Here is a 24,129-nt window from a genome sequence, read left to right on the forward strand (position 1 = left end):
AATGACTGCAACAGTGAAACACGAAGGACATAGTACAGTTGTGTACACAACATAAATGTAGATGTTCGAGTGTATTCACTGTTGCAGTCCAGGTTACCCACCCACCATCCCCCATATCTTCGCTGGAACTTTTCTGCACTTCTCTAATCTATACAACCTATGTGGTGTATTTGCTTGTAGATGAAGGTATAATATATTTTGGTGCATGCATGCATGTTTTATTGGCATATTTTTAGCCTACCCTTTTGGGGGCATCTTGACATCTGGGGCAAGAAAAACTGAAGAAAATGGCATCAGCTGCATCTTTTATACCCCTGGCGCACTGACGTCAGGGAATAGGCGACAGCAGCCGACACCGGACTTAGACTTTGGAATTCAGGCCGACTGAGGGTAGCCTGCCAGCAGGATAACCCAAGTATAATGACTGCAACAGTGAATACACTCAAACATCTACATTTATGGTAAGTGTGCCCAACTGTACTTTTTAGTGCAGATCTGTCTTGATGGAGCAAGTTGGTTGAGAAGGCCTAAGAAGATAGTGTTGAATTACTCAACTGCTTCATCTAAAGGAAGTGATAAAAGAGGGGACCAGTTAGAGTGTTTAAGGGCTGTATTAAGGTTGTCAGCCCTGAAGTTTTTACTGTATCTGATGTGTTTAAGAGAGCTAGTTCTAGTGAGTTTAGTTTGGTCTCTGAAGAAGGTTGGGAGGTGGTCGCTTAGAATACCGGGTAGTGTACCAAAATTATGGGTGGAAGATGGGCGATTGATGAGAATCCAGTCTAGTATTGATTCTTTTTTTGAGGTTTTGTCTACCCTAGTAGGGTTTTGTATAAGCTGTGAGAATCCATAAAGGTTAATATGATTTGAGGGGTGGGGTGGTATAAGTGAGGTCCAGTCAATATTGAAGTTTCCTAGTATAATGATTTCATGGGGGAGGGTTTCTGATGTCCATTGGAGAAGAGATTCTTGGGTTTTGATATCTCCTGGAGAGGGATATATGATCCTAAGGTATTGAGCTGTTTTTGTGTATTTAGTCTTACATTTGCAAGTAGGATCTCTGCATTATTAAATGTTGGAATTTCTATGCTAAATAATTCAACATTGATGTTGTTCTGATATAGGAGAGCAACTCCACCTCCTCTTTTAGCTGTATGGTATTTTCATAATATTTTGTAACCAGGGGGGAAATAATACTTCATTTTTAATGTGTGGTGAAAGCCATGTTTCTGTGAGGAAGATAATGTCAGGTAAGTATAATGCTATGGTTGCATGGAGCTCAGTAGTTTCATTAAGGATGCTTCTTATGTTATGATTTATCATTAGAATAGCAGGTTTTCTCTTAAGTAGGCTAGTATTGGTTCTAGGCTGGTTCTGGTGATTTGTAGGACTTATTGGACCTGGGTTGGGGTTGATATCACGACTGCATAGTAGGTGAGAGGCAATGTTTATCATGGGTTGTAGGTATTTGGAGAAAGCTAAGTCACATTGTATTGTTTGTTTGTGTCTTTCAGCTTTTCCCGGTTAGGGGTTGCCACAGTGGAAACTCCGGTCCGCTAATGATTGGCAGTTGATTTTTACGTACCGGCTTGCCAGGCCTGATGCACAACCTTCAATAAAGGTACGCCCATTCATGCATGTCTCCACGCAGAAGACGCTCTAGCTGAGAATCGAACCGGACAGCGTCTTACTGTGAGGCGACAATATGACTACCCTAAATTTGCTTTGATAATAGAGGAATTTGTAGGGGTGTTGGTTATAGGTGGTGTGGTTAAAGATTTTGGGTGAGATGAGTAAGGGGTAGATAATGAATGTTGGAAGTGAGGATGAGGTAGGGTGACTTACGTTGAAGATTGTAATGTTGTTCAAGTGGAGTGAGGTTAGGTGGGCTGTGATAGTGAGTGCTAGTGTTAGGATTATTTGATGGGAGTACACGTTTGGTTTGTCAGAAGCGGTAGGATTGTATAGCGAGAACCCTGTGGAATGTGTAGGGGTCCTGATTAGTGTATAGGTAGGATGGATTGTCTCAGCTTTGAGAGTGGGGGAGGTACTATGTGTAGAATGTGTAATATGAGAGCAAAGGAGGGAGAGGGGGTGTGGTTTGTGTTATTGGCTGAGGGATAGGGGTTAGGTGTGGGTGTGGTAATGTTAGGTATAAAGCAAATGAGCTAGGGGGTGGGTGGGAGAGGGGGTAGGGTAGAGGAGTGGAACGAACCCGAGTGAAGTGAGCGGGAGTGGAATGGGCAGAGCCCTATCTAGGAGCTAAGAGCTGGAAAAAAGTATCAGGAGTCTAACTAATGAAGGTAAGCGTTGTACCCTACTGGCAAGGATTATGCTAGTTACTGTATTCCTCTCCAAGATACTCAAAAAATGTATCAACTCACAGATCTCCTATTATCTCCTAGACAATAATCTCCTCTCCTCCACACAGCATGGTTTCAAACCACACCATAGCACCACAACTGCTCTGCTCTCCTCTCCTTCACTAACACCATTCTCCAACATAAAAACAATGGCCTTTTCTCCTCTGCTGTATTTCTTGACCTATCAAAGGCTTTTGATATTGTATCACATGATCTTCTACTCTCTGCACTCTCCAACCTCTCCTTTTCCATACCTGCCATCAGTTTGTTCCACAGCTATCTACAGGGCCGCCAGCAGTCAGTTGTCTGGCACAACGATCTATCCTCTCATCTCCCTGTTACTCTTGGTGTTCCCCAAGGCTCCATCCTTGGCCCCTTGCTTTTCTCCATTTTTACCAATGACCTGCACACCGCCACCAAACATGCTTCCCTCATACAGTATGCAGATGACGCCACTCTCATCTGGTCAGCTCCAACTCTAACAGAACTACAACAGATCACTCAAGCATCTTTCTCTTCTGTTGAAAGTTGGCTATTAAATGCTCAACTCCTCCTCACCCCAAATAAGACCAAACTCCTCATCTTTCAACCCTCAAAATCTACCCCGAACATCCCCCATTTCAACATACTTGCCAAAGACAACACTTCCATCTCACCAACAGCCCACACTAAGCTACTTGGTGTACAGATTGACAAACTCAAATTTGACACTCGCATATCACTCACAATAAAAAAGTCCACAAAAAACTGGGTGCCTTGTATAGAAACCAACAATACCTAACCAAACCAGCCAGAATCTCTACCGCAACTTCCCAACTAATCTCAACCGTATGCTATGCATCACCCCATACTCTCAAATCTTCGACTATCAGACCTAAAGAAACTCAAAGCCTGCTACAATAAAATTGCAAAATTTGTATCAGGGGACTCCCACCGCAGTCACCACTGTGTCACTGTTAGAAACCTACACTGGCTTGAGCTTCCTCAACTCCTACACCTAACCCAACTTACCTTTGCTCATAAACTTGTAAACCACCCTCTTAAAATTCCCTCACTTCATGCACTTCTCCAACCCTACCAATCCTCCAGACCCCTTTGCTCCTGCAACAAAAATGTACTCCAAGTCACCAAACCCAACAACTCTGCAGGGGAAGCTATTCTCCTACTCCATATCCAAAATTTGGAACTCGCTTCCCACTGCCATAACTACCCTCCCTTCCAGCAGTGTCTTCAAAAATGCTCTTAAAGCACACCTAAAATCTCACTGGCTATGTCCTTGTCCATACCCCCAACTAACCCCCCCCCTTTCTCCTGTACCACTAATTAGCTGCCAGCTCTACTTTTAGCTGTCAACAGGTTATCTGTATTTCATATCATTTAACTAGCAGATGATTGCAGTACAATGTTTACTCTTTTCTCTGTGAGAAATTAATACTACTAGGCAAATGTCTTGCACCTTATATTATTATACTCTGACATATGTCATAACCTGTCAGACTGTGTCTTTGCTATAAATAGTTTTTTTTTTTCCTATGAAATGCTAGATTATACTTTTATGTTATGTGAAAAGTTGCTTATCTGAATATATGGAGCCTTCCTTATGATATTATACTCTGACCTATAGGTCATTTCTCCTGTTGAACTGTGTCTTTACTATAATTATACTGTTTCTTTTTTCATCTGATATGCTAGATTGTATTCTTATATTATGTAAATCTCATATGTCTGAATATATGAAGCTTTTCTTCCTGGGCCTCCGCTGAAAATGGGCATATACCCAGTCGGGCTTTCCCGGTCAACAAATGTAAAATAAATAAATAAAATAAAATTCACAATGAATGGAAAAATAACTGCTTTGAAGGGACTTGGGTGACTTTACAGTAGACAGAAATATTGGAGAATTTAAATAACTGTAGAGCACTGTCCTGCTTACAAGATGAGCTGCTTATCTGGGCTATGATTTAGTTGTTTGGTGGTGTAATGGCAGGGATAGGAAAAGGGGGGGGGACCTTGCAAGTATGCACGCTAAGCCAGTATAATAAAATTAAGTAAAGGCACTAAGAACTAGATGCAGAAATTAGTTATCAGGTAATACATCTACATAAGAATATTTCAGAGTAAAAGTCCCAGTAGTGAGTCCTTTTGCCCTCAGTTGTTTGCAAGATTATTTTCAGAAATTCTTCACTTGGGGGGGGGGGGGGGTAGCCATGAGAGAAGTACAGCTAGAGCTGTATGAAAAAGGAGACAAGAAGAGATGTAACAAAGTCTTGTTGTGGGTAGACAACCGTAAAAAAATTAATATGAGCAAAGTATTGGCTTGAAGAAAGCTGTGGGTACATGTGCATGGAGAATGTGGAAGGTAAGGATATACTATATTATTATGAGGTAAGTTACATGCCAGGCAAGTGAACACAACATTAATTCACACTTGCGACCAGGCACACCTACAGGATAACAACAAAGATTCAGGCAGTCTGTTCAATTAATACCACTAGCCACAGTGGGAAATGCTGAATAGTTCACATAGTTAGCATTGCCCTAGTAAATACAATATATGTTGAAATTACATCATAAATGTTAGCAAGCATGGAGGGGTGGTTCAGGTAACACGTGTCCCAATGATTGACCATAAGTTCTATAAAAGTTACAATAGTCCAATAAATGCACTCTACATTCAGCACAATGCTCACATTCAGAGGCAAAGGTTTAAACAGTGCAGCAATAACTGAAGCAGTGCTATCAAATAAAAACTAAGCAAATACATAATTCAAAAATACCTGCATGCTATGCCAAATACATTCAACACAATGCTCACATTCAGAAGCAAAGGTAAAACAGTGCACAGTAAAATTGCAGCATTACCTGAAGCAGTGCCATCAAACAAAAACTAAGCAAATACATAAATCAAAAATACCTGCATGCTATGCCAAATGCATTCAACACAATGCTCACATTCAGAAGCAAAGGTTAAAACGGTGCAGCATTAACTGAAGCAGTGCCATCAAACAAAAACTAAAATGACCTGGTGGATAGAGGCAGTTGAAGCAGCAGTCCCTGGACTATTTAAAAAAATTTTAAACGTAAACATTTTAAACTTTTGTTTCTTAACTAGCAAGGCTACTCAGTCGTTATTCCTGTTTGAGTTGGGCAGCACTTTCTCACACCCAACCTAGTTTATGCACAAAACACTAAATAAGCTTGGCAGGTTTATGGTTGTTAACAAATTGTATAAATAATTAATTTTACTGGGGTAGAGCACTGATCCCCTTGGACGAATTTCAGTCTTAGGCTAGAATGTGAACACACAGCGAGTGGAAAAAATAATTTGTACAATAAAAGATTTCTTTAAAAACAAAGGTATAATTAATGTATAGCATAAAAAAATATGACTATGAACACCAGTGAAAGTATTTCACAACAAAGTTCTTCTAAACACTGCAAAATACAAGAAGTTGCGACCATCATCTTACGAAAAAAACACACATCTGTCAGACATGTTGGCCTTAATAAATACACTAAAGACCTTGAACCATGTGTTAAATTCCAGATTCTGTGATACAGACATCACCACTGTCATGTGGTACATAAACAAGGGGACTTCAGTTGTAGCCCCTTTGCAGACCAGTTGTGATAGATTGGGGAATTGCCAGATAGCACATTCTGTCCCTTCAGGCTACTTGTATTCTGTCATAACAGAACAGAGTGACAATTATGTTGAGCACCTTATTGTAATCTAACAGCATCGCAAAATATAACCGTGTATACAGGAGCTTCTGTATATCTGAATTAAAATGTTTTTACTGTACTTTAAGGTGTAGAGCAGCTCCTGAGTTAGTATATATAGAGTAGGGGTTGTAGAGAATGCAGAGGACACAGCCCCCCCAAACTCTGTGCATTTTGTCAACATTTTACTTGTATTTCTTTTTATATTTTCATTTGTTTAAATTTGCTTCACAATTGTTTAACCTTACAGTATATTTTCTTTCTTTATACTGTTGTGTTTTGAGAATTGGTTTTTGGTTATTTTTAGCATTTTTCTTTATGGTACTGTCATATCTTACATATGCAGACATATGACATTAGAGAATTTGCTCCCCCCTCATCTCCTCAAGTCTGTTCGTTTTTTTTACAAACTGCTGTTAACATTTACTCCATCTTGAATGCACTGGGACTATAATGCACCTTTAAAAACGTGGTGGTGGGAAGAGCTAACTTTCAGTCTGCTATACTGTAGTAGATCTGTATTTCTGACTGGGCTCTTGTGTGAATTCTCTCTAACCATGTCCTTAAGCATGTGAATTCTATGTCCTCAGGCCCTAAGGTGTCAAAAGGGGGCAGACAGGTAGTGCTTATTGGAGCCTGAAGTCATTTGTCATTCACCAATAAGTAATGAATCTCCAACAAGTCCTAACCCATTCCGAAGTTTTATTGAGCTGTTTATCAGAAAATAGAACACATCCACAAGCAGCCATCTGATGCCTTGGATGCAAGACAAACCCTGGTCTTTGTCAGCTCCATTGGAGACAAAAGCCAGTTACCAGAACGCGTAGATGATCTTTGTATTTCACTGTTGCATTCATCACTTGTGGGAGGGTTATCCCTGCTAGGTAGCCCTTGGCCAGCCCGAATACCAAAGTAAAGAATTTCCTTCCTGCGTCGGCTGTCAGGGAACAGAGGCTGACGTCAGGGCTATAAAATGAGACAGCTGACGCCATTACCTCAGTCTTTCTTGCCATGGAACCCAAAGCAGAAGCAGTTCCATCGGTTGGCCATTGCCAGAGTGAGGAGAAACCATCTAAAGCCAACTACCCATTGGGGAACCTTTTCTTGCTTTTATCCAATGTCGGAGAAAGTCAGTAACTGTCTCAGCTATGGAAAACAGATCCCACACTGAAACTTATATTCCCTCTGCGTCACCTGCTTAGGCCCAGACCACAATGTCCCTGGATGTCTGTTTTGTGTTTAATGCTAGAACTATTAGAAGAAGAGCTGAAATTATAACTAGACACTTCGACTGCTCTCTCTCTCATTGCGGTGTGGCATTGGTCGGTCAGACGGCTGTGAAATTACCTAGAAGAAAGAAAGAAAAGGAATGGTCTCAGAAAGTTAGGCCCGCGGCCAACTCCATTCCAAAGTCAGCCAGCCTTCCTCCCACTTCAGTTGCTAAATTCAGTGAGGCACCTTCACAGTGCCTGACGCCAGCCGAGGAACCGTTGCAGGTCTCTACCGAGACCTGTTTGGAGTCCGGTACACCGCCAGGTCCATCTTCTACTGCTGGAACGTTGGCCTTCATTCATGCAGTTGGGTCCGTAGCCACTTAGCAGGCACCGGCTTCCACAGTGAGAGTTCCAACGACCGCCAGGCAGAGACCTAAGCTAACCTTGTATAAGGCCTCTGAATCCACTAGGTCCAAGACCAAGACTACCCCTAAAAAGACCCCATCCCAGGGACCAAGCTGCTGACTTCCTTCCAGCCTGGCACGCAGTCCCAGCAGCTGCTAGGAATGGCAGAGGATTTAAATCACTCTAATTAGAGGAAGCCAGCATACCCAAGCCACCCCAGCTAAAATGAAGAGACACTTCTCCTGAGGCTCTTTTTGACCAGGAATCAGAAGGATCAGAACTAGAAGACTGAAACTGAAGACCAGCCATTTGCAGCATTTGAGGAATTTGATGCTGAAGACCCTATTCCTGCTGCTACCCCTCCTGAGGAACCTCTCTTTCAGGGAAACTTTAAATTCCCTCAGGAAACATTTCCACTGGGAGGCGCAGGATTACTGTCAGTCAAAAAAGACACCGAGAGAGTTCCTTGACCTGTCACAGCATAAACCTTTCCCCATTCCCCCTATCCTGGATGTGGTGGAAGATGTCTTTCTGGAGTCCGCACTCACCCCTGACTTTCTCCCATCTGCCCCCAGAAAGCCAGACGGATATTATAGGGTACAAGCTACCCACAAGTATCTTTTGAAAAACCCATCTGCTGACCCAGAGGTCATTACTCAGGGTCCTAAGGGGGCTAGGGCTAGTTCCTCCAAAAGTCCCATTCCAGCTGATAAAGAGAGCAGGGCCTTAGACAGACTAGGCAAAAAAGCCTACACTTCGGCTATCCTAGCCATTAGGGCCCTGAATTGCCAATTTTATATGCTGAAGTACCAGCAAAATGTACTGGAATTACTAAAACATAAAATTTCCCACCCTATCAGACAGCAATACTAACAGGGAACTAGCGGATCTTATACTTTCCATCTCCCAGGTAGCCAAACATTTCCTGCATTGCATCACTGGCTCTGTGATCAGAAGGTATGCCTAGTTAAGGGAACAATCTTTGCCTGACCAGGTAAAGTCCAAATTCTTTGATGCCCCTCTGGATCAGGACCAGCTGTTTGGACCCAAAGCTGAGGAGGTTATTAAGAAATGGAAGACAAGGCCAAGTCTATGCAGACTGTGAAGGATTTCTTGCAGTTTTAGCAGGAACTTCCCCACAAAGCACTGGTCATTTCCTACCCAAACAAAGCCCATCCAGAGGAAGGCACGCAGGGACAGATATACCGGGCACCAGTCACAAGGCCAACAGAGATCCACACAGTGGACCACTGCAACACCTAGGCAGGGGAGTTCTAAACCCCCTCCCTTCTCCAAGGGCTCACAATGACGCTACACCTTCCCCTCTGCCTTACATTCCCCCCCAGAGAGACTAGGGGGAAAACTTTCTGTCTTCCTAGTGAATTGGCAGGCCATCACCTCAGTGTATGGGTCCTAAAAATTATTACCAGCGGGTACAGATTCTCTTTCAAAGGAAGTCCCAGATATTCAGACTTCCTAGATGTACCAGCAAATCAGAGGACAGAAGCTATCTGTCAAATACAAAAGCTTTATGCCCAAGGCACTGTGGGACCCTGTACCAAAGGAACAGGCAGGAAAAAGGTTTTATTCCAGACTGTTCCTGGTACCCAGAAGGGAGGGCATCCGGTGCCCTATTTTAGACCTGTCCACTCTGAATCTGTCCCTCCTGGTACCAAAATTCAAAATGCTGACCTTACACAAACTCTTACCAATGTTGATGTCACATTCTTGGCCAGTGACCCTAGATCTGAAGGATGCCTGCCTCCACATTCCCATAAGGAAGTCATGGAGGAGTTTCTTGCGCTTCAGAGCAAGGTCACAACACCTTTAGTTCTCTGCTCTGCCCTTTGGCTTATCTACTGCTCCCAGAGTCTTTACCAAGTGCTTGTCTCCTGTCGGGCTTTCAGATTTACCCCTACCTGGACGACTGCTTATTCAGTCAGACACCAAGGAGAGACTTCTGCAGGACCTCGCTTTTGTTCATACTCTTCTATCCTCCCTGGGCTTCACTATCGACCAAGAGAAATCCCAATTTCTCCGCACAAGAAGGTTGACCTTCCTGAGAGCTCTACTGGACACATCTACTCATACAGCCTCCCTCCCTCTGGAGAAGCAGAGCTTCCTCCACTCATGCTTCACACAGCTAGCCCGCAGGACCCACCTTACATCAGGGAAATTCCTGCAAGTGCTGGGGTACATGGCCTTCTGCATTCTGCTGGTACCCCTAGCTAGACTGCACATGAGGAAAATACAATGGTACCTCAGGAATCTCTGGTGCCAGCACTCACAGTCACTATAACACCAGCTCCCCCTGATTCCTTGCTTAAACAAGGAGCTCTTATGGTGGGCAGAGCCGTGTACCCTAAACAAGGGTCTACCCTTCATCACTCTCCCACAGGGGCCAGACCATCACTGTAGACACCTCAGACACAGCCTGGGGACACACCAAGGGAGTATGTGCACTCAGGGCATTTGGGAACAGGAGGATCAGGGCCTCCATATCAACCTAAAAGAGATGTTGGCGGTGCACCAGGCAATCCTAGCTTTCAAAGAACACCTGAGACCAGGAGTGCTCTTAATCAAGACAGACATTACAACAGTAATGTGGTACATCAACAAGCAGGGGGGCACAAACTCTTATCCCCTATGTCGTTTAACTATGCAAATCTGGCAGTCAGCCTCATATCTGGAATTGCACGTGATAGCTCAGTATATCCCACGGAAACAGAACACCCTGTCTGACCAGTTAAGCAGAAGCCTCCTGGATCCCCACAAGTGGCAGCTGCACAGGGTGACCTTCCTCATCATCACCCAAATCTGGGGGAACCCGGACATAGACCTTTTTGCAATCCCAAAGAAAGGCCAACTAACCACGTTCTGCTCCAGAGAGTTCCATCCAGAAATGTGGAGGGTGGATGCCCTACCCTTCCACTGGGGAAACCTGTTTTTCTACGCTTCCCCCTGCCCTTGCCCCTGATCCCCAGGGTACTTCTCAAGATCAGGGAGGAAGGACCAAAGGCCTTCTCATTGCTCCAGACTGGGCCAGACAGTACTGGTACCCCTTGCTTCTCACTCTGGCCAAACAGCCTCCCATGAACCTACCCCTCTCAGAAAACTTGTTAACTCAGGAGAAAGGGAAGGTACTGCACCCAAACCTCCCTACTCTCAAGCTGTCCGCATGGCTGATACCCCAAAGGCAGATGACACTACAGGCTTCAGCAGGCAGGTTTTAAACATCATTAAGGAAGCCAGAAAGCCCAGCTCCAGAAACTCCTACTCAGCCAAATGGAAAAGATTTACTACCTGGTGCCACAGCAAGGACGTCAACAGCTCCCATGCCACTCTGCCATTAGTTCTGGATTACCTGGCAGAGCTCCTAGAACAGGGATTGTCTTAATCTTCCATCAAGATACATGCCTCGGCTATTTCTGCCTTTGTCCAGTCGAAGCAGCCTATATTTTCTCAACACCTGTTAAAACTGTTCCTTGGGGGGTGGCACACATCAGACCAGCCAGAAGACCACCTGCTCCAGCGTGGGATCTAAACTTTGTCCTGGAAAAATTGACTTTGCCTTCTCTTAATCCAGCTGCTTCAGCTGACCTGAAGTACCTCTCTTGGAAAACAGCGTTCTTGCTGGCCATCACCTCAGCCAGGAGAGTTTCTGAACTCCAGGCCCTTATTGACCACTCAGCCCTTCATTATTTTCCATGCTGACAAGGTGTCTCTCAGGACCAACTCTTCCTTTATGCCTAAAGTGGTCTCAGAGGTTACCCTCAGTCAAGCCATCCATCTCCCTACCTTCTTTCCCAAACCCCAAAATAAAGGGGAAAGAATTTTGCTTACCCTAAACGTACATAGGCAATTGAGATATTACCTGGATAGAACCAAATCAGTCAGGAAATCTGACCAGCTTCTGGTTTCCTTCTCTCCTGGGGCAGAGGGGAAGCCCATTTCCAAACAGACCATTTCTTAACAGATCTCTCATTTCATCCATTTCTGCTATTCCTTTCATTGAAAGAGTCCTCCCAAATCCATCGGCTCTCATTCAACTAGAGCAGCCTCTATTCCACTGCCTTCCCGAGAGGGGTTCCAATTAAGGATATTTTGGAAACTATCTGGACATGCATCCACACATTCACCAAGCACGACCAGCTGGCTACATTCTCCAAAACCAGGGCAGCCTTTGCAGTCCTGAGGGGCATGCTGGCATTCCCTTAATATGGTGCTTGTCTTTTAATCCCTCTACTCCTTCCTCCACCCTTTTTCTCAGCTTTGGGAGTCCTCCCACAAGTGAAAACTGCAACCCGTGAATACACTCGAACATCTACATTTATGGTAAGTGTACACAACTGTACGTTCTAAGACTTGTAGCTGATGCAAGAGCTTTTCCTCAAGACCTTTTGATATAATTAGTGCTTGTGTAATGAGGCTACTGCTGCAGTAAAATTAGTATTGGAAGAAAACAAAGGAAGTAGTGCATTCAGCGTTGACCCCTCGATTCTTGAGTATTTGGTAACAGTTCTCATCTGAAGTAGTACATCAGGTACACACTTGACCTTCACCTCAGATTTCTGTTACTGCAGCTGCTGTTTCAAGGGTTTTGATGAAAAGTTGGGTTGGCATAGACTGCTTTGATGAGCTATATAGTTAAAGATTTAGGTTGATGACACTCTTGCCAGGGCTTGTGTGTTTATATCTCCTGTTTTTTCCCCCTAATTTGTTTAGGACTATCCTAAGCTCAGCCAGTCGTACTATTCGCTGTTGGAGGTTCTTACCCAGGATCACATGAGCTTCATTGCCAGCTTGGAGCCTCAAGTTATCATGTACATTCTCTCTTCCATTTCAGAAGGACTCACTGCAATAGGTAACCATTAATTACCAGGTAAAGGTCATGCTTGAGACTGTACCTCTCAGGATGTACAGCTGCTGCTTTTTGCATTGGTATAACATTTATTCTCCCTTTCTGAGCATCTTGAGTAGTTGCATGGTAATTAGTTGTGCAGTCATTTCAATTTTTTATTAACAGAACCTGAGTGAAATTGCATTTTTCTGTTCTCCCCTTAAATGGTTCATTGTGTGGGGAGCATCACACTTAAAGCCCCAGTACAGATATTAAATAAGTTTGATGAATGTTAACTTAAGATCTAAAAACCCTGTTGTCAAATCAGTGTTCAGTAAGTGTTGACTATATTGAGACTAGGGGCCTTCCTGATCTCTAAAGGAAGCTCATTTCTCAATTTCCAAGCCCTATGATGAAACAAGGTTTTCCCAATAAAACAAGTATTTCTATTAACCTGACTGTGTTGAATGCATTTGAAACCCAAACTGGCTGATAATACAGCATTATTTAAACATTTATATGCAAGAATCAGTCCCCCTCTAACCAATCTGTAACGCAGGACTACAGCGACAGACATGCAAGTCCCATTAAGTATACTTATCACCATCAGTCTGTCTCATAAAATATTTCTGAATTTTTCCAGTCTGGATATTTATGCTTAGACGTAAACACAAGCACCACCTACAATATTCTATGTGCAGCCTTTACTACACCCTTGTAAAGAAGTATTAAAACTCTTTCATCGTGATTAGAAATTCTACATAGAATATCTGTAATAACAGGGTTAGCACTGTTTTATTCCAAATATTGAATTGTACTCATATTTCAGTCTACAGTCCACCATCAGACTTAAATCCCTGTTTTGCCCTCCCTGATAAAAAATTATCCAGAATATACAGAAAACAAGAATTATTGGACCCAAAGTGCAACATCTTAGTTTAACTGGCATTAAAAGGCTATAAGTGAATGTTATCCTGGAAGCCTTGTAAATTAATCGTTAACAGAGTTAATATTCACCCCAGTTTTACTGCCATCTGCAAGCTTGCTGACTAAAATCTTATTTTGAGATGAGAAGTCAGACATAAACAGATTAAACAAGGGTCCACTGCTGCAGCCTTATTTTCATAAGAAATCTCTTCAGTTTTTACCTTAAGTATTCACTCGGTCAGTCAACTAACAACCCATTTTATTCTGTATTGGTTGACTCTAAGTTTAAATAAGGTCATCTTAAGTTGTACGTGGGGGATAGTTTCAAATTCCTTGGCCAGATCCAGGTAGATCACATCAAATAAACCCTCATGAACTAATTCCCAGATGTTAACAGGTTAGTCTTGATACAGAGAAAACATTTGACAGAGTAAGCTGGGATTTTATGACTAGGGCAAGGGAAGCATTTGCTTTCCCTGACACATTAATGATGTTAATTAGGAGGATGTACAAAGGATTAGAGTTAAGAATTAAAGAGATTCTTCTCTGTTATGTTATGTTTGAACAGGAGAACCAGGGAGGGTTTTCCTAGTATTTTATTTGTTTGCTTATTTTTGGAGGATTGTAAGGTTATATAGTTTGGCAATGAATTCCAAGTTTTGCTAACAGGCAAACATATTCACCAGCAGAGTTATTAGCTTTGTGGGTTTGGACCAGTAGTTTGTTGGCTGACCGTAGGGATCTCAGGTTGCTATATGGCTTAATAATATTTATAAGTGAGGGGGGTGTCCTCAGGGTGGTACAGAATTTTGTGCGCTATTAAGAGCTGATTGAATTAATCTGGGCAGTTCTAACCACGCTAGTTGTTACAGGTTCTGGCAGTGGTGGGTTCTGTAGGTGGAGCCAGTGGCGAATCTGGCAATATGGTTGCAGCTATGGGACAGCTTACCTAGTTCGGATTTGTTGAGGTTTGAGAGTACAGGCGAGGTATATAAAAGAGTAGAAATTAGGTGTGACCAGGCGATTGCAGTCCTAGCCAGTGGGGTTAAAAATGTCTTGTTTTTATACAGTGATCCAAGCTTCTTATTGATGGTCTGTATGGTTTTGTTGACCTGTAGGTCAAATTTAAGATTATTATCTTTGATAACCCTTAGTGGTTTGGTGTGTTGATCTGGGGAGATAGTGGTACCATTGTTAGTTGTGACAGAGAATGAAAGTGTGGCAGATCTACTAGTGGGGAATGAAGAGTAGAAGTTTAGTTTTATTCGGGTTCAGCAGTAGGCATTGGTTGGTGAGCCAGTTCTCAGTAGTGTTAAATGTATTTTGGGTTAGGATTTGCAGTTCGGATGTGGAGGTGACTGAGCAGATCAGAGTGGAATCATCTGCATATTGAATACAGGTAGCTTTAGGGATAGCAGTGTGAAGGTGGTTGATAAAAATAGAGAAGAGTAGTGGACCTAGTATGGAGCCTTGAGGGACACCAAGTGCAAGAGGTAGCTGGCAGGAGAGTTTGCCCTGCCATAGTACCGCCTGTTGTCTACCAGTCAGGTAGGACTGGAACCACTAGATTGCTTGCTTATTGAGGGAAATAGATTTTAGAGAAAGAATGAGAAGTTCATGGTTGACCATGTCAAAGGCTTTTGATAGGTCAAGAAAGAGGGCGGAGGATAGCCTATTGTCATTCCTGTTTTGGTTTATGGCATTAGTAAAGGAAAGGAGGGCTGAGGTGGTGCTGTGGTATGACCTGAAACCATGCTGGGTTTTGGATAGCAAGTTATTCTGTGTAAAGTTTTGCTTTAGTTGCTTGTGTACACATTTCTCCATTATTTTGGCTAGTGGGGAAAGAATGGCAATGGGTCTATAGTTGGATATGTCTGTAGAACTACCAACTTTATGGAGTGGGATGACGTGGGATATTTTCCAGAGGGAGGGGATAGCACTTTCGGATAAGGTTCTGTTGATAAGGATAGATATGGGATATGCAGTGGCATCTGCAGCTATTTGTAGGTACTCTGCAGGGAGGAGGTCAGCAGTGAGGTTGGTAGGTTTTAGTTTTTTTTTATAAGTGTTTTGATAAAACTAGTGGATATCGGTTGGAAGCTAAATTGGGGGTGATTAGTGGGTAGAGTATGGGTGTGGTTTAAGTTTATGGGGGTTAGTTGATTTGCTAGGTATTGGATTGTTTCAGTGAAAAGTTATTATAAGCGCCAGCTATGGTCTCTGGGGAACTATGGGTGTGGTTAGCCAGGGTTGGGGTGGTAGAATGATCTGGCTGAAGTAGTTGATTTAAGCCTGCCCAGAACTTTGAGGGTTCTTTTGGTGTTTTTGTAGGAGATTTTGGTAGAAGCTTTTTTTATCTAGTAAAATAGATTATCTGAAGTAGTTAACTTCATTTGATCAGCAATCTGTGGGTATCGGATCCGACCCGGCAGCTTTCCAAGCTAAAGATCCGAGCTCTCAGCTCCTCCCCCTTACCCATAATACCCTGCTACCTCCCTCCAGTCCTCAGATCTCGTTTGCCGCGGCTTCTTGAAGCATAAGGGATGAGCTCTTGGCGTTTTAGGTGAGAGGAATTTGGGAGTTTTTCTGCAAAATTTATAGTGCTTTTTGTGTGTGTGTGTGTGTGTGTGTGTTGTAGACCCTTAGTTAAGTTAAATTGTTTTTTGAATCCTTTTAGTGGTAATTTAGTGTTTTCCCTTCCCCTTACTGTGTGTGTGTTAGGGTGTGTACTTGAGTGTTATGGCCGAGGGCCCCAAGGCCATTTTCTCAAAATGTGCTGAGTGTGGTCATAAGCTGTCCAGCGGATGGCCACACTCGGTGCGTTCTCTGCCTGGGGGTAGCCCACTTAACATTGGGCTGCCAGATTTGCGCGGCCTTTAACCCCCGGGCTCTGAGGGATAGGAGGAACAAGCTAATCCTGGCGGGACTCTTGCCCCCGGATTCTTCTTCCTCTTCTCCCTCAGTGGTGCCAGTGACTGTCCAGCCTTCAGCTCCCCCTTCTCCGGCTGGGACTCAACCTCTCGCTGTTTCCCAGGGAGAGGGGGGACTCTTCTAAGAAAGAGAAGAGACATAGAGAGAGGGATAAAGAGAGAGATAGGCACAAGAGTCATAAGCGGCAGGCCAAATCAGCTCCTTCGGCCCCGCCAGCTAAACTGATTAGTTCCCCCGGGAGGGTTTCCAGGTCTTCTCCCTCTCGGCTGCCTTCCCCACGCTTCTCGCCGGAGGAGGAGTCCCAGTCACCTTTGCGGCCTGCCTCGGTGACTTCTTCTAGGTCTACTAGGAGTCTTTTCGATGCAGATATGGACCGGATGATGTGTCGATTCCTGCAGGCCCAGATGCAGATGGGAGTGCTCCTGCCTCCCCCATCTCCGGGGGGGGGGGGTGGCTCGGCCCCTTTCTTTGCACCCATCACTTCTTCTCCGATCCACTATCGGATTTCAGAGCCATCAGCTCTAAGTCATCTCGGAGCCGGGAAGTTGGCGCCGATAGTAGTTGCTACTTCGCTGGCCTTACCCTCGAGTTTATCAGGTCACCTTTCGGACCCGAGCTCTCTGGGCCGAGAGCCGTGCTTCGGATCTGCAGGGGTGAGTGTGTCTTCGGCTCCGTTGCTGTCGGAGCACACTTCCCTCTCGGGTCCGATCGTGTCGGCTCCGGCGCTGGTCCTCACGTCGGAGCCGAGGGGACTACTCTCGGAGCCCGGGGAGAGTGGTTCACCTTCGGCCTTCGACATGGTGGAGAGGGTGCTGTCAAGGAGTTCGAAGTCCCCGGTCCGCGCTACGGATCCATCCCTTATTCCCTCTCATATGGGCCTGTCTTCCATCGTCTGGCCCCAGGGATAGCCTGCGTCTGCACCCCAGTTAGTTCCCGTAGAGGAACATGACCCCGTTGGTGAGCCCTCCTTGGACAGTCCCACCGAGGAGGTCCCTCACAAACGAAAGTGTAAGAGGAGGCACTTGGACTCCCCCGAGTCCCTCACGGAGGACACGGACTTAGAGGAAGGGGAAGGTTCCCCCAGGTCACCCCCCAGGATGTCTCCTTTATGGAAATGCTATGGATTAGAGGGGGGTAGTCAGCCCAGAAACCTTCCTCGGATGAGTCTGTGTTTCTGGAGGCGTTTGAAGCAGGCCCGTCTACTTCTTTGGTGTGTCCCCCCGGACGATCCCCTGGTAGACCTGATTACTACCAGGGCTTGGAAGGAGCCGGACACTGTGGAGCCAATACCTAAAAGACCGGATAAAATCCTTAGTCCCCTCTCAGACAAGCCGGCATGGAATAAAGGTTCCCCGGTAGATGCCATGGTGGTGGCAGCTGCCACCAAGAAGGAACTGGCACAAGAAAGTTCCTCGATCCATCCTCCTGATAAGGAGTCTCGGACGATGGACCCCATTGGAAAGCAAATGTTTGCTTCAGCCACCTTTTCCATAAGGGCACTGAATTACCTGGCACACGTCATTAGGCTTCAGCGGGATCTGATAAAAGAATACGCTGGGTCTTCCCCAGTGTCCATGGCGGCCGAGGACAAAAGAAACCTTCTCGGCTCGCATGGCCACTCTAAAGTCAATTTCTAGCACTTCTATGCGGATTCTCTCCCATGCCACAGAGGGGAGCGGCTAGAGCCAGCGGAGCAGGGGTCGCCTTGCAGCATCACGCATGGCTCCGTCTTTGCAACTTTGCGGAACCCTTCAGGATGTCCTTCGCAAACGCTCCCTTTGATGGTTCTACGCTGTTCGGCAAGACCGTCCACGACACACTACTCCAGAGCAAAAAAGATGGGAAGACGCTGTCTGCCGTCGGAATCCGCTTCTCGGCTCCTCAAAGTTCCTTCTCAAGGAACCAGAGAGGACAAAAGAAGATGTGGTTCCGGAAGTTTCAGCAATCCCGTCCCGCTCCGGACCCGTCGTCCTTCAGAGGCAGAGGAGGACAAGGTGGACGCCGGCCCAGGGACAGAGGGGGGCTGAAGAATTTCGGGTTGAGAGAACCCTTCTCTGACCGACCCGCACAGCAGCCCTGAGGGGTTGCCCGACTGTCCCTCTTTGGAGGCAGTCGGGGAGCGTTTTTTGGAGCATCTAGCAAGTTGGGAGTCCATTACTACAGGGTGCTCCGAATAATATCCAGAGGTTGCTCTATCCCCTTCATGAATCTTCCTCCTCCAGGGAAGTGCCTCCCCGATGTCCCACCCAATCAGAGGGAGGCTACCGCTTCGGAAATAAAGAAATTACTAGAAAAAAGGGCCATCCAGCACGTCCCCCCAGAGCAGTCCGGGTCGGGCAATTACTCCAGGTTCTTTTTGGTGCCAAAAAAGATGGGGGCCTTAAGGCCAATTCTCGACCTGTCAACTTTGAATCTGTTCATTGCCAAAGAGAAATTCCGGATGGTCACTCTACAATTTATTCTTCCCCTTCTGCAGGAGAATGACTGGATGTGCTCCATAGACCTCAAGGATGCATACTACCGCATTCTCATGGACAAGGCGATCCAGGAGGTTTCTCTGTTTTTGGCTGGGGGACAGTCATTATCAGTTCAAGGTCCTCCCATTCGGCCGCACCACAGCCCCCAGGGTGTTCACCAAGGTCATGGCAGTTGTGGCGGCCCACCTGTGACTTCAGGGAATTCAGGTCTTTCCGTACCTGGACGACTGGCTCCTCACCGCCCCCACCAGGCATCTACTCTGTTCTGCCAGGGATTATTCTTTACTCTTGGCCCATCACGTAGGCATTACCATAAATTTCAGGAAGTCTTCTCTTCATCCTGTTCAGGTTCTAGATTTCATAGGGGCCAGGATAGACGCACTTCAGTCCAAGGCCTTTCTGACAGCAGACAGGCTACGCACCTTGTCACTTCACGTAATAGCACTTCTACAATCCCCAGCCCCACCCGCGGAATTAGTCCTGAGAGCCCTGGAATCCATGGCAGCAGCCATCAGCCTTTCACCTCTTGCCCGTCTGCACATGAGAATCCTTCAATGGACCTTTCAGGTCCAATGGTCCCTCCTCCTACATCCATTGGATTCACCGATTCCCTTAAGCAGGGTTTGCAGGGACTCCTTCCTTTGGTGGCTTCATTCCCGAGAGCTCCGGGAAGGGAGACCGTTCGTGATGCCTCAACCCCAAGCCTCGGTGACCACGGACACTTCTCGCCTCGGGTGGGGGGGCATTGCATGGGCAGAACCGTCCAAGGCACATGGACCCCTATAGTGACCATTCTGCATATCAGTGTTCTGGAGATGAGGGCGGTGCTTTTAGTGTTGCAAGCCCTTCAAGACCTTCTTCCTCCGGGGACTATTGCAATTCAGACAGACAACATGGCGGTGGTCTGGTACATCAACAAACAGGGAGGAACCAGGTTTTAACCTCTTTGTCGAGAGGCCATGAGAGTTTGGGAATGGGCAATTTCCACCAACCGTTTTCTGATTGCAACGCACATTCCGGGTCGGTCCAACATTCTAGCGGACAAGCTGAGTCACTCTATCCTCACACCTTACGAGTGGTCTCTGAACCCCTTAGTAGCGAAGCAGATCTTCCTCAAATGGGGTCAGCCTTGCTGCGATCTCTTCACGTCTCCTTCGAACGCAAAGTGCAGCAAATTTTTCGCTCCAATTCCCCCACCGGGGGAGAACCCCAGAGACGCTCTAGTTCATGCTTGGCCACCCGGTCTTCTTTATGCTTATCCTCCTCTCCTGCTAATGACGAAATTTCTGCAGAAAGCTCATCAGTTGGGGAGCAAAATGATCCTCATAGCCCCATTCTGGCCTCGTCGGATCTGGTTCCCGTATCTGTGGTCTCACATCATAGCTCCTCCTTGGGTCTTAGATCCCATTCTGGATCTGATTTCTCATCCTTCGGGATTGCAAACTCAGAATCTGGACGACCTCAAGCTCACGGCTTGGTTGATCCAGGTCCATTAGTGGTTAGGACTCCCGGTATCTCGTCTCCCGTAAAATCTATCCTGGTAGCGGCACATAAGCCCTCTACCAGGAAGATCTACAAGAGTAAATGGAAGCGTTTTTCCATCTGGGCCAGACATAGGGATTTGGACCCTTTTACGGCTCCCATTCCAGCAGTTCTTGAATTTCTGTCGCACATTTTTCATCAAGGGGCCAGTTCTTCTACTGTGAAGGTTCAGATGGCCATTTCTCATTTCCACATCGGAGACAACCTTGGACCCTTGGCTTCCTCTAAGATATGCAAGACCTTCTTGAAGGGCACTTTTCTGTTAAGACCTCCTATCAAGAATGCGGTTCCTCCATGGTACTTAACATTAGTTCTTCAGGCTCTAACTGGCCCACCCTTTGAACCTGCAGCTTCTGTTGACTTAAAATTTTTATCTTGGAAAACTGCCTTCTTGATTGCAATTACTTCAGCTAGAAGGGTGTCTGAACTTCAAGCCCTTTGTACAAAACCCCCGTATCTGGTCTTCCATAAGGACAGAGTATCTCTCAGGACTAATCCTTCATTATTGCCTAAAGTGGCCTTCGAGGCCAATATCAATCAAGCCATCAATTTGCCTGTTTTCTTCCCCAACTTTCAAAGCAAAGGGGAATACAGACTGCACTTGTTAGATGTGCATAGACAATTACGATTTTATTTGCACAGGATGGCTGCTTCTCGCAAATCGGAGCAGCTTTTTGTTTCCTTCGCTAAGCTGTCCCTAGGCAAGCCAGTTACCTTAGATAGATTGATATCCCACTGCATCTTACACGCGTATAAAGTTTCCGGTCGGCCAGAACCCTTGAGGGTTCATGCTCACTCTACACGTTCTATGGCTACCTCTGCAGCATTTTGGTCTAGAGTTCCCTTCTGTTCAGCGGCTACTTGGGCCTCTTCTCATACATTCATTTCACACTACAAGCTGGATCTGATATTCAGAGGGAGGGCAGCCTTTGGCTCCGCAGTGCTCCGGAATATTCTTCCTTGAGGACCTCCCAGGTTTTTGGTAGCTGGGGACTCTGTCCCACAGGTTGCTGATCAAATGAAGTTAACTACTTCAGATAAAGAAGTTATGTACTCACCATAACGTTCCATCTGAGTAGGTAACTTCATTTGTCCGCAACCAACCCCCCCCCCTCCTTCCCCCTAACCTGTTTCGTGGTCATAATCATAACAGAATATCTTCCTTCTGTTACGTGTCAGGTTAGCGTTTCTCTTTTCAAGTATGTTTGGCTGTTGTTGCTTGATAATTTGGCAAACTCGATCTGAGGACTGGAGGGAGGTAGCAGGGTATTATGGGTAAGGGGGAGGAGCTGAGAGCTCGGTTCTTTAGCTTGGAAAGCTGCCGGCTCGGATCCAGGTCAGATCCGATACCCACAGGTTGCTGACAAATGAAGTTACCTACTCAGATGGAATGTTATGGTGAGTACATAACTTCTTTTTTTGTATCATTCCTGAGTTGACAATATTTTAGATGGTCAAGTGGGGCTTTAGTTGTTCTCCAGCTGGCCCAGGCTCTGTTTCTAGTTTTGATTTTAGATTTGGTATCTTTTGTGAGCCATGGTGCTGTGTTTGATCTAGATTTTATTGTACGTGCTGGAGCATGGGAATCTAGGGCACTTAGGAATTTAGTGTTAAAGTGAGCTATAGCCTCTTCTAATGGTAGATTTTTTTAGTTTTGACCAGTCAACTGCTTTTAGTTCGTTAAGGAATATAGCAGTGTTAAAGTTTTTCCTGTTTCTAAGTGTTTTATATTTGGCCTGGTGAGGATTTCCTGCCTTATGCTTTATGATATAGGTTAGTAAATGGTCGCTAAGGTCATCAGTTAGAGTGCCAGCTGTGTACAGTTGGGGTTGGTTATTAACTAGGATCCAGTGTAGGATACTTTCTCTGTTGATCGGTTTGTTTATCCTAGTGGGAAAGGTTATGGTCTGTTTAAACTCAGATAAGTTTTTATAGGGTGAGGGGGGGTTCGGAGGAGCAGGGGTGCCAGTCGGTATTGAAGTCACCAAGAACTATGGTTTCTTGGGGATATGTAGTGGATAACCAGTATAGGATATCCTCTAGGGTATTTGTTGTTGCCTGGTGGAATGTAAGCACAGGTGATGTTCAAGCATTTGTTCTGGTTAATCAGTAGTTTGGTTATGAGGAGTTCTGCATTATTGAATTGAGGTGGTTGAATTGTGTTTCTATTAACAGAATATTTTTGTAAAGGATTGCTATCCCATCTCTTTTCCTTGTACGGTCTAACCAGTGAATATTGTATCCTGGAGGTAGTATCTCATTATCAGTAGGACTAGGTTAGTACGGTCTAACCGGTGAATATTATATCCTGGAGGTAATATCTCATTATCAGTAATACTAGGTTAGTACGGTCTAACCAGTGAATATTATATCCTGGAGGTAGTATCTCATTATCAGTAGTACTAGGTTAGTACGGTCTAACCGGTGAATATTATATCCTGGAGGTAGTATCTCATTATCAGTAGTACTAGGTTAGTACGGTCTAACCAGTGAATATTATATCCTGGAGGTAGTATCTCATTATCAGTAGTACTAGGTTAGTACATTCTAACCGGTAATATTATATCCTGTAGGTAGTATCTCATTATCAGTAGTACTAGGTTAGTATGGTCTAACTGGTGAATATTATATCCTGGAGGTAGTATTTCATTATCAGTAGTACTAGGTTAGTACGGTCTAACCGGTGAATATTATATCCTGTAGGTAGTATCTCATTATCAGTAGTACTAGGTTAGTACGGTCTAACCGGTGAATATTATATCCTGGAGGTAGTATCTCATTATCAGTAGTACTAGGTTCGTACAGTCTAACCGGTGAATATTATATCCTGGAGGTAGTATCTCAATATCAGTAGTACTAGGTTAGTACGGTCTAACCAGTGAATATTATATCCTGGAGGTAGTATCTCTTTATCAGTAGTACTAGGTTAGTACGGTCTAACCGGTGAATATTATATCTTGGAGGTAGTATCTCATTATCAGTAATACTAGGTTTTAGCCAGGTTTCCGTAAGAGACACAATGTCTGGGGAGTGGATTGCTAGGAGGGCGTATAGATTGGAAATCTTATTTTTAATACTTCTAATATTTAGGTGAAATGCTATGAGGGGGAACTAGTTGGAGTAGAAAGGGGTAGCTTGACTGTGGGAGTTGTGGTAGGGGAGTGAAGAGTATTGGGTGTGGGTGGACCAGGGTTTAGATGGATGTCCCCAAGTGTTATAAGGTTATAGTGACAGGATACTCTAAGCTTTAGGAGTTTGTTTATAAGTTTTATATAGTGTTTGTCTTTAGGATTATGTGTTGTGGTTTTACAGGGGTGATATTTGGTTGAGGTTGGTAGATTCGGTGTGCTGGGGATGGTAAAGTGTTTGGTGTTATGTGTGAAGTTATGGGTGGCTGTTTGACCATTTGGGTAGTGAATACCATGGTCAAGTTTTTGTTCGTAGGCAGTAAGATGGTAAAATAGAAATAGTATAGGCAGTAGGGTAATTAGTATTTTTTTTACTTGTTTGCATTTTGTTGGGGGGGGCAATTTTGATGGTTGAGTGTGCTAACAGGGTGTGGAAGAATGGAAGAGAAGGAAATGTGTTGGGGAGGGCTGTTCAGTGATGTATGAGGCACTGATTGGTACTTAGCATGAGGAGAGTGGCTAAATTTAGTTTAAATGTAGCACTAGTGGGGGCAGGTGGGAATTGGGGGCAGGGAGGGGGGC

At 44.9% G+C, this 24,129-nt stretch overlaps 1 protein-coding gene across 1 annotated transcript in view; it reads left to right on the forward strand.

The window, feature by feature from the left end:
- The window catches only part of XPO7 (exportin 7), a 4,001,819-nt gene that overhangs the window by 3,445,130 nt on the left and 532,560 nt on the right, over window positions 1-24,129 (forward strand). The window contains exon 23 of the mRNA XM_044082110.1: window positions 12,428-12,566. Within this exon, the coding sequence (XP_043938045.1) occupies window positions 12,428-12,566 (139 nt within the window). The remainder of the gene's footprint in view (window positions 1-12,427; window positions 12,567-24,129) is intronic.

The sequence above is a fragment of the Protopterus annectens genome, chromosome 9.part0 (genome assembly GCF_019279795.1).
Source record: "Protopterus annectens isolate FY-2018-M chromosome 9.part0, PAN1.0, whole genome shotgun sequence".
Taxonomy (NCBI): Eukaryota; Metazoa; Chordata; order Ceratodontiformes; family Protopteridae; genus Protopterus; species Protopterus annectens.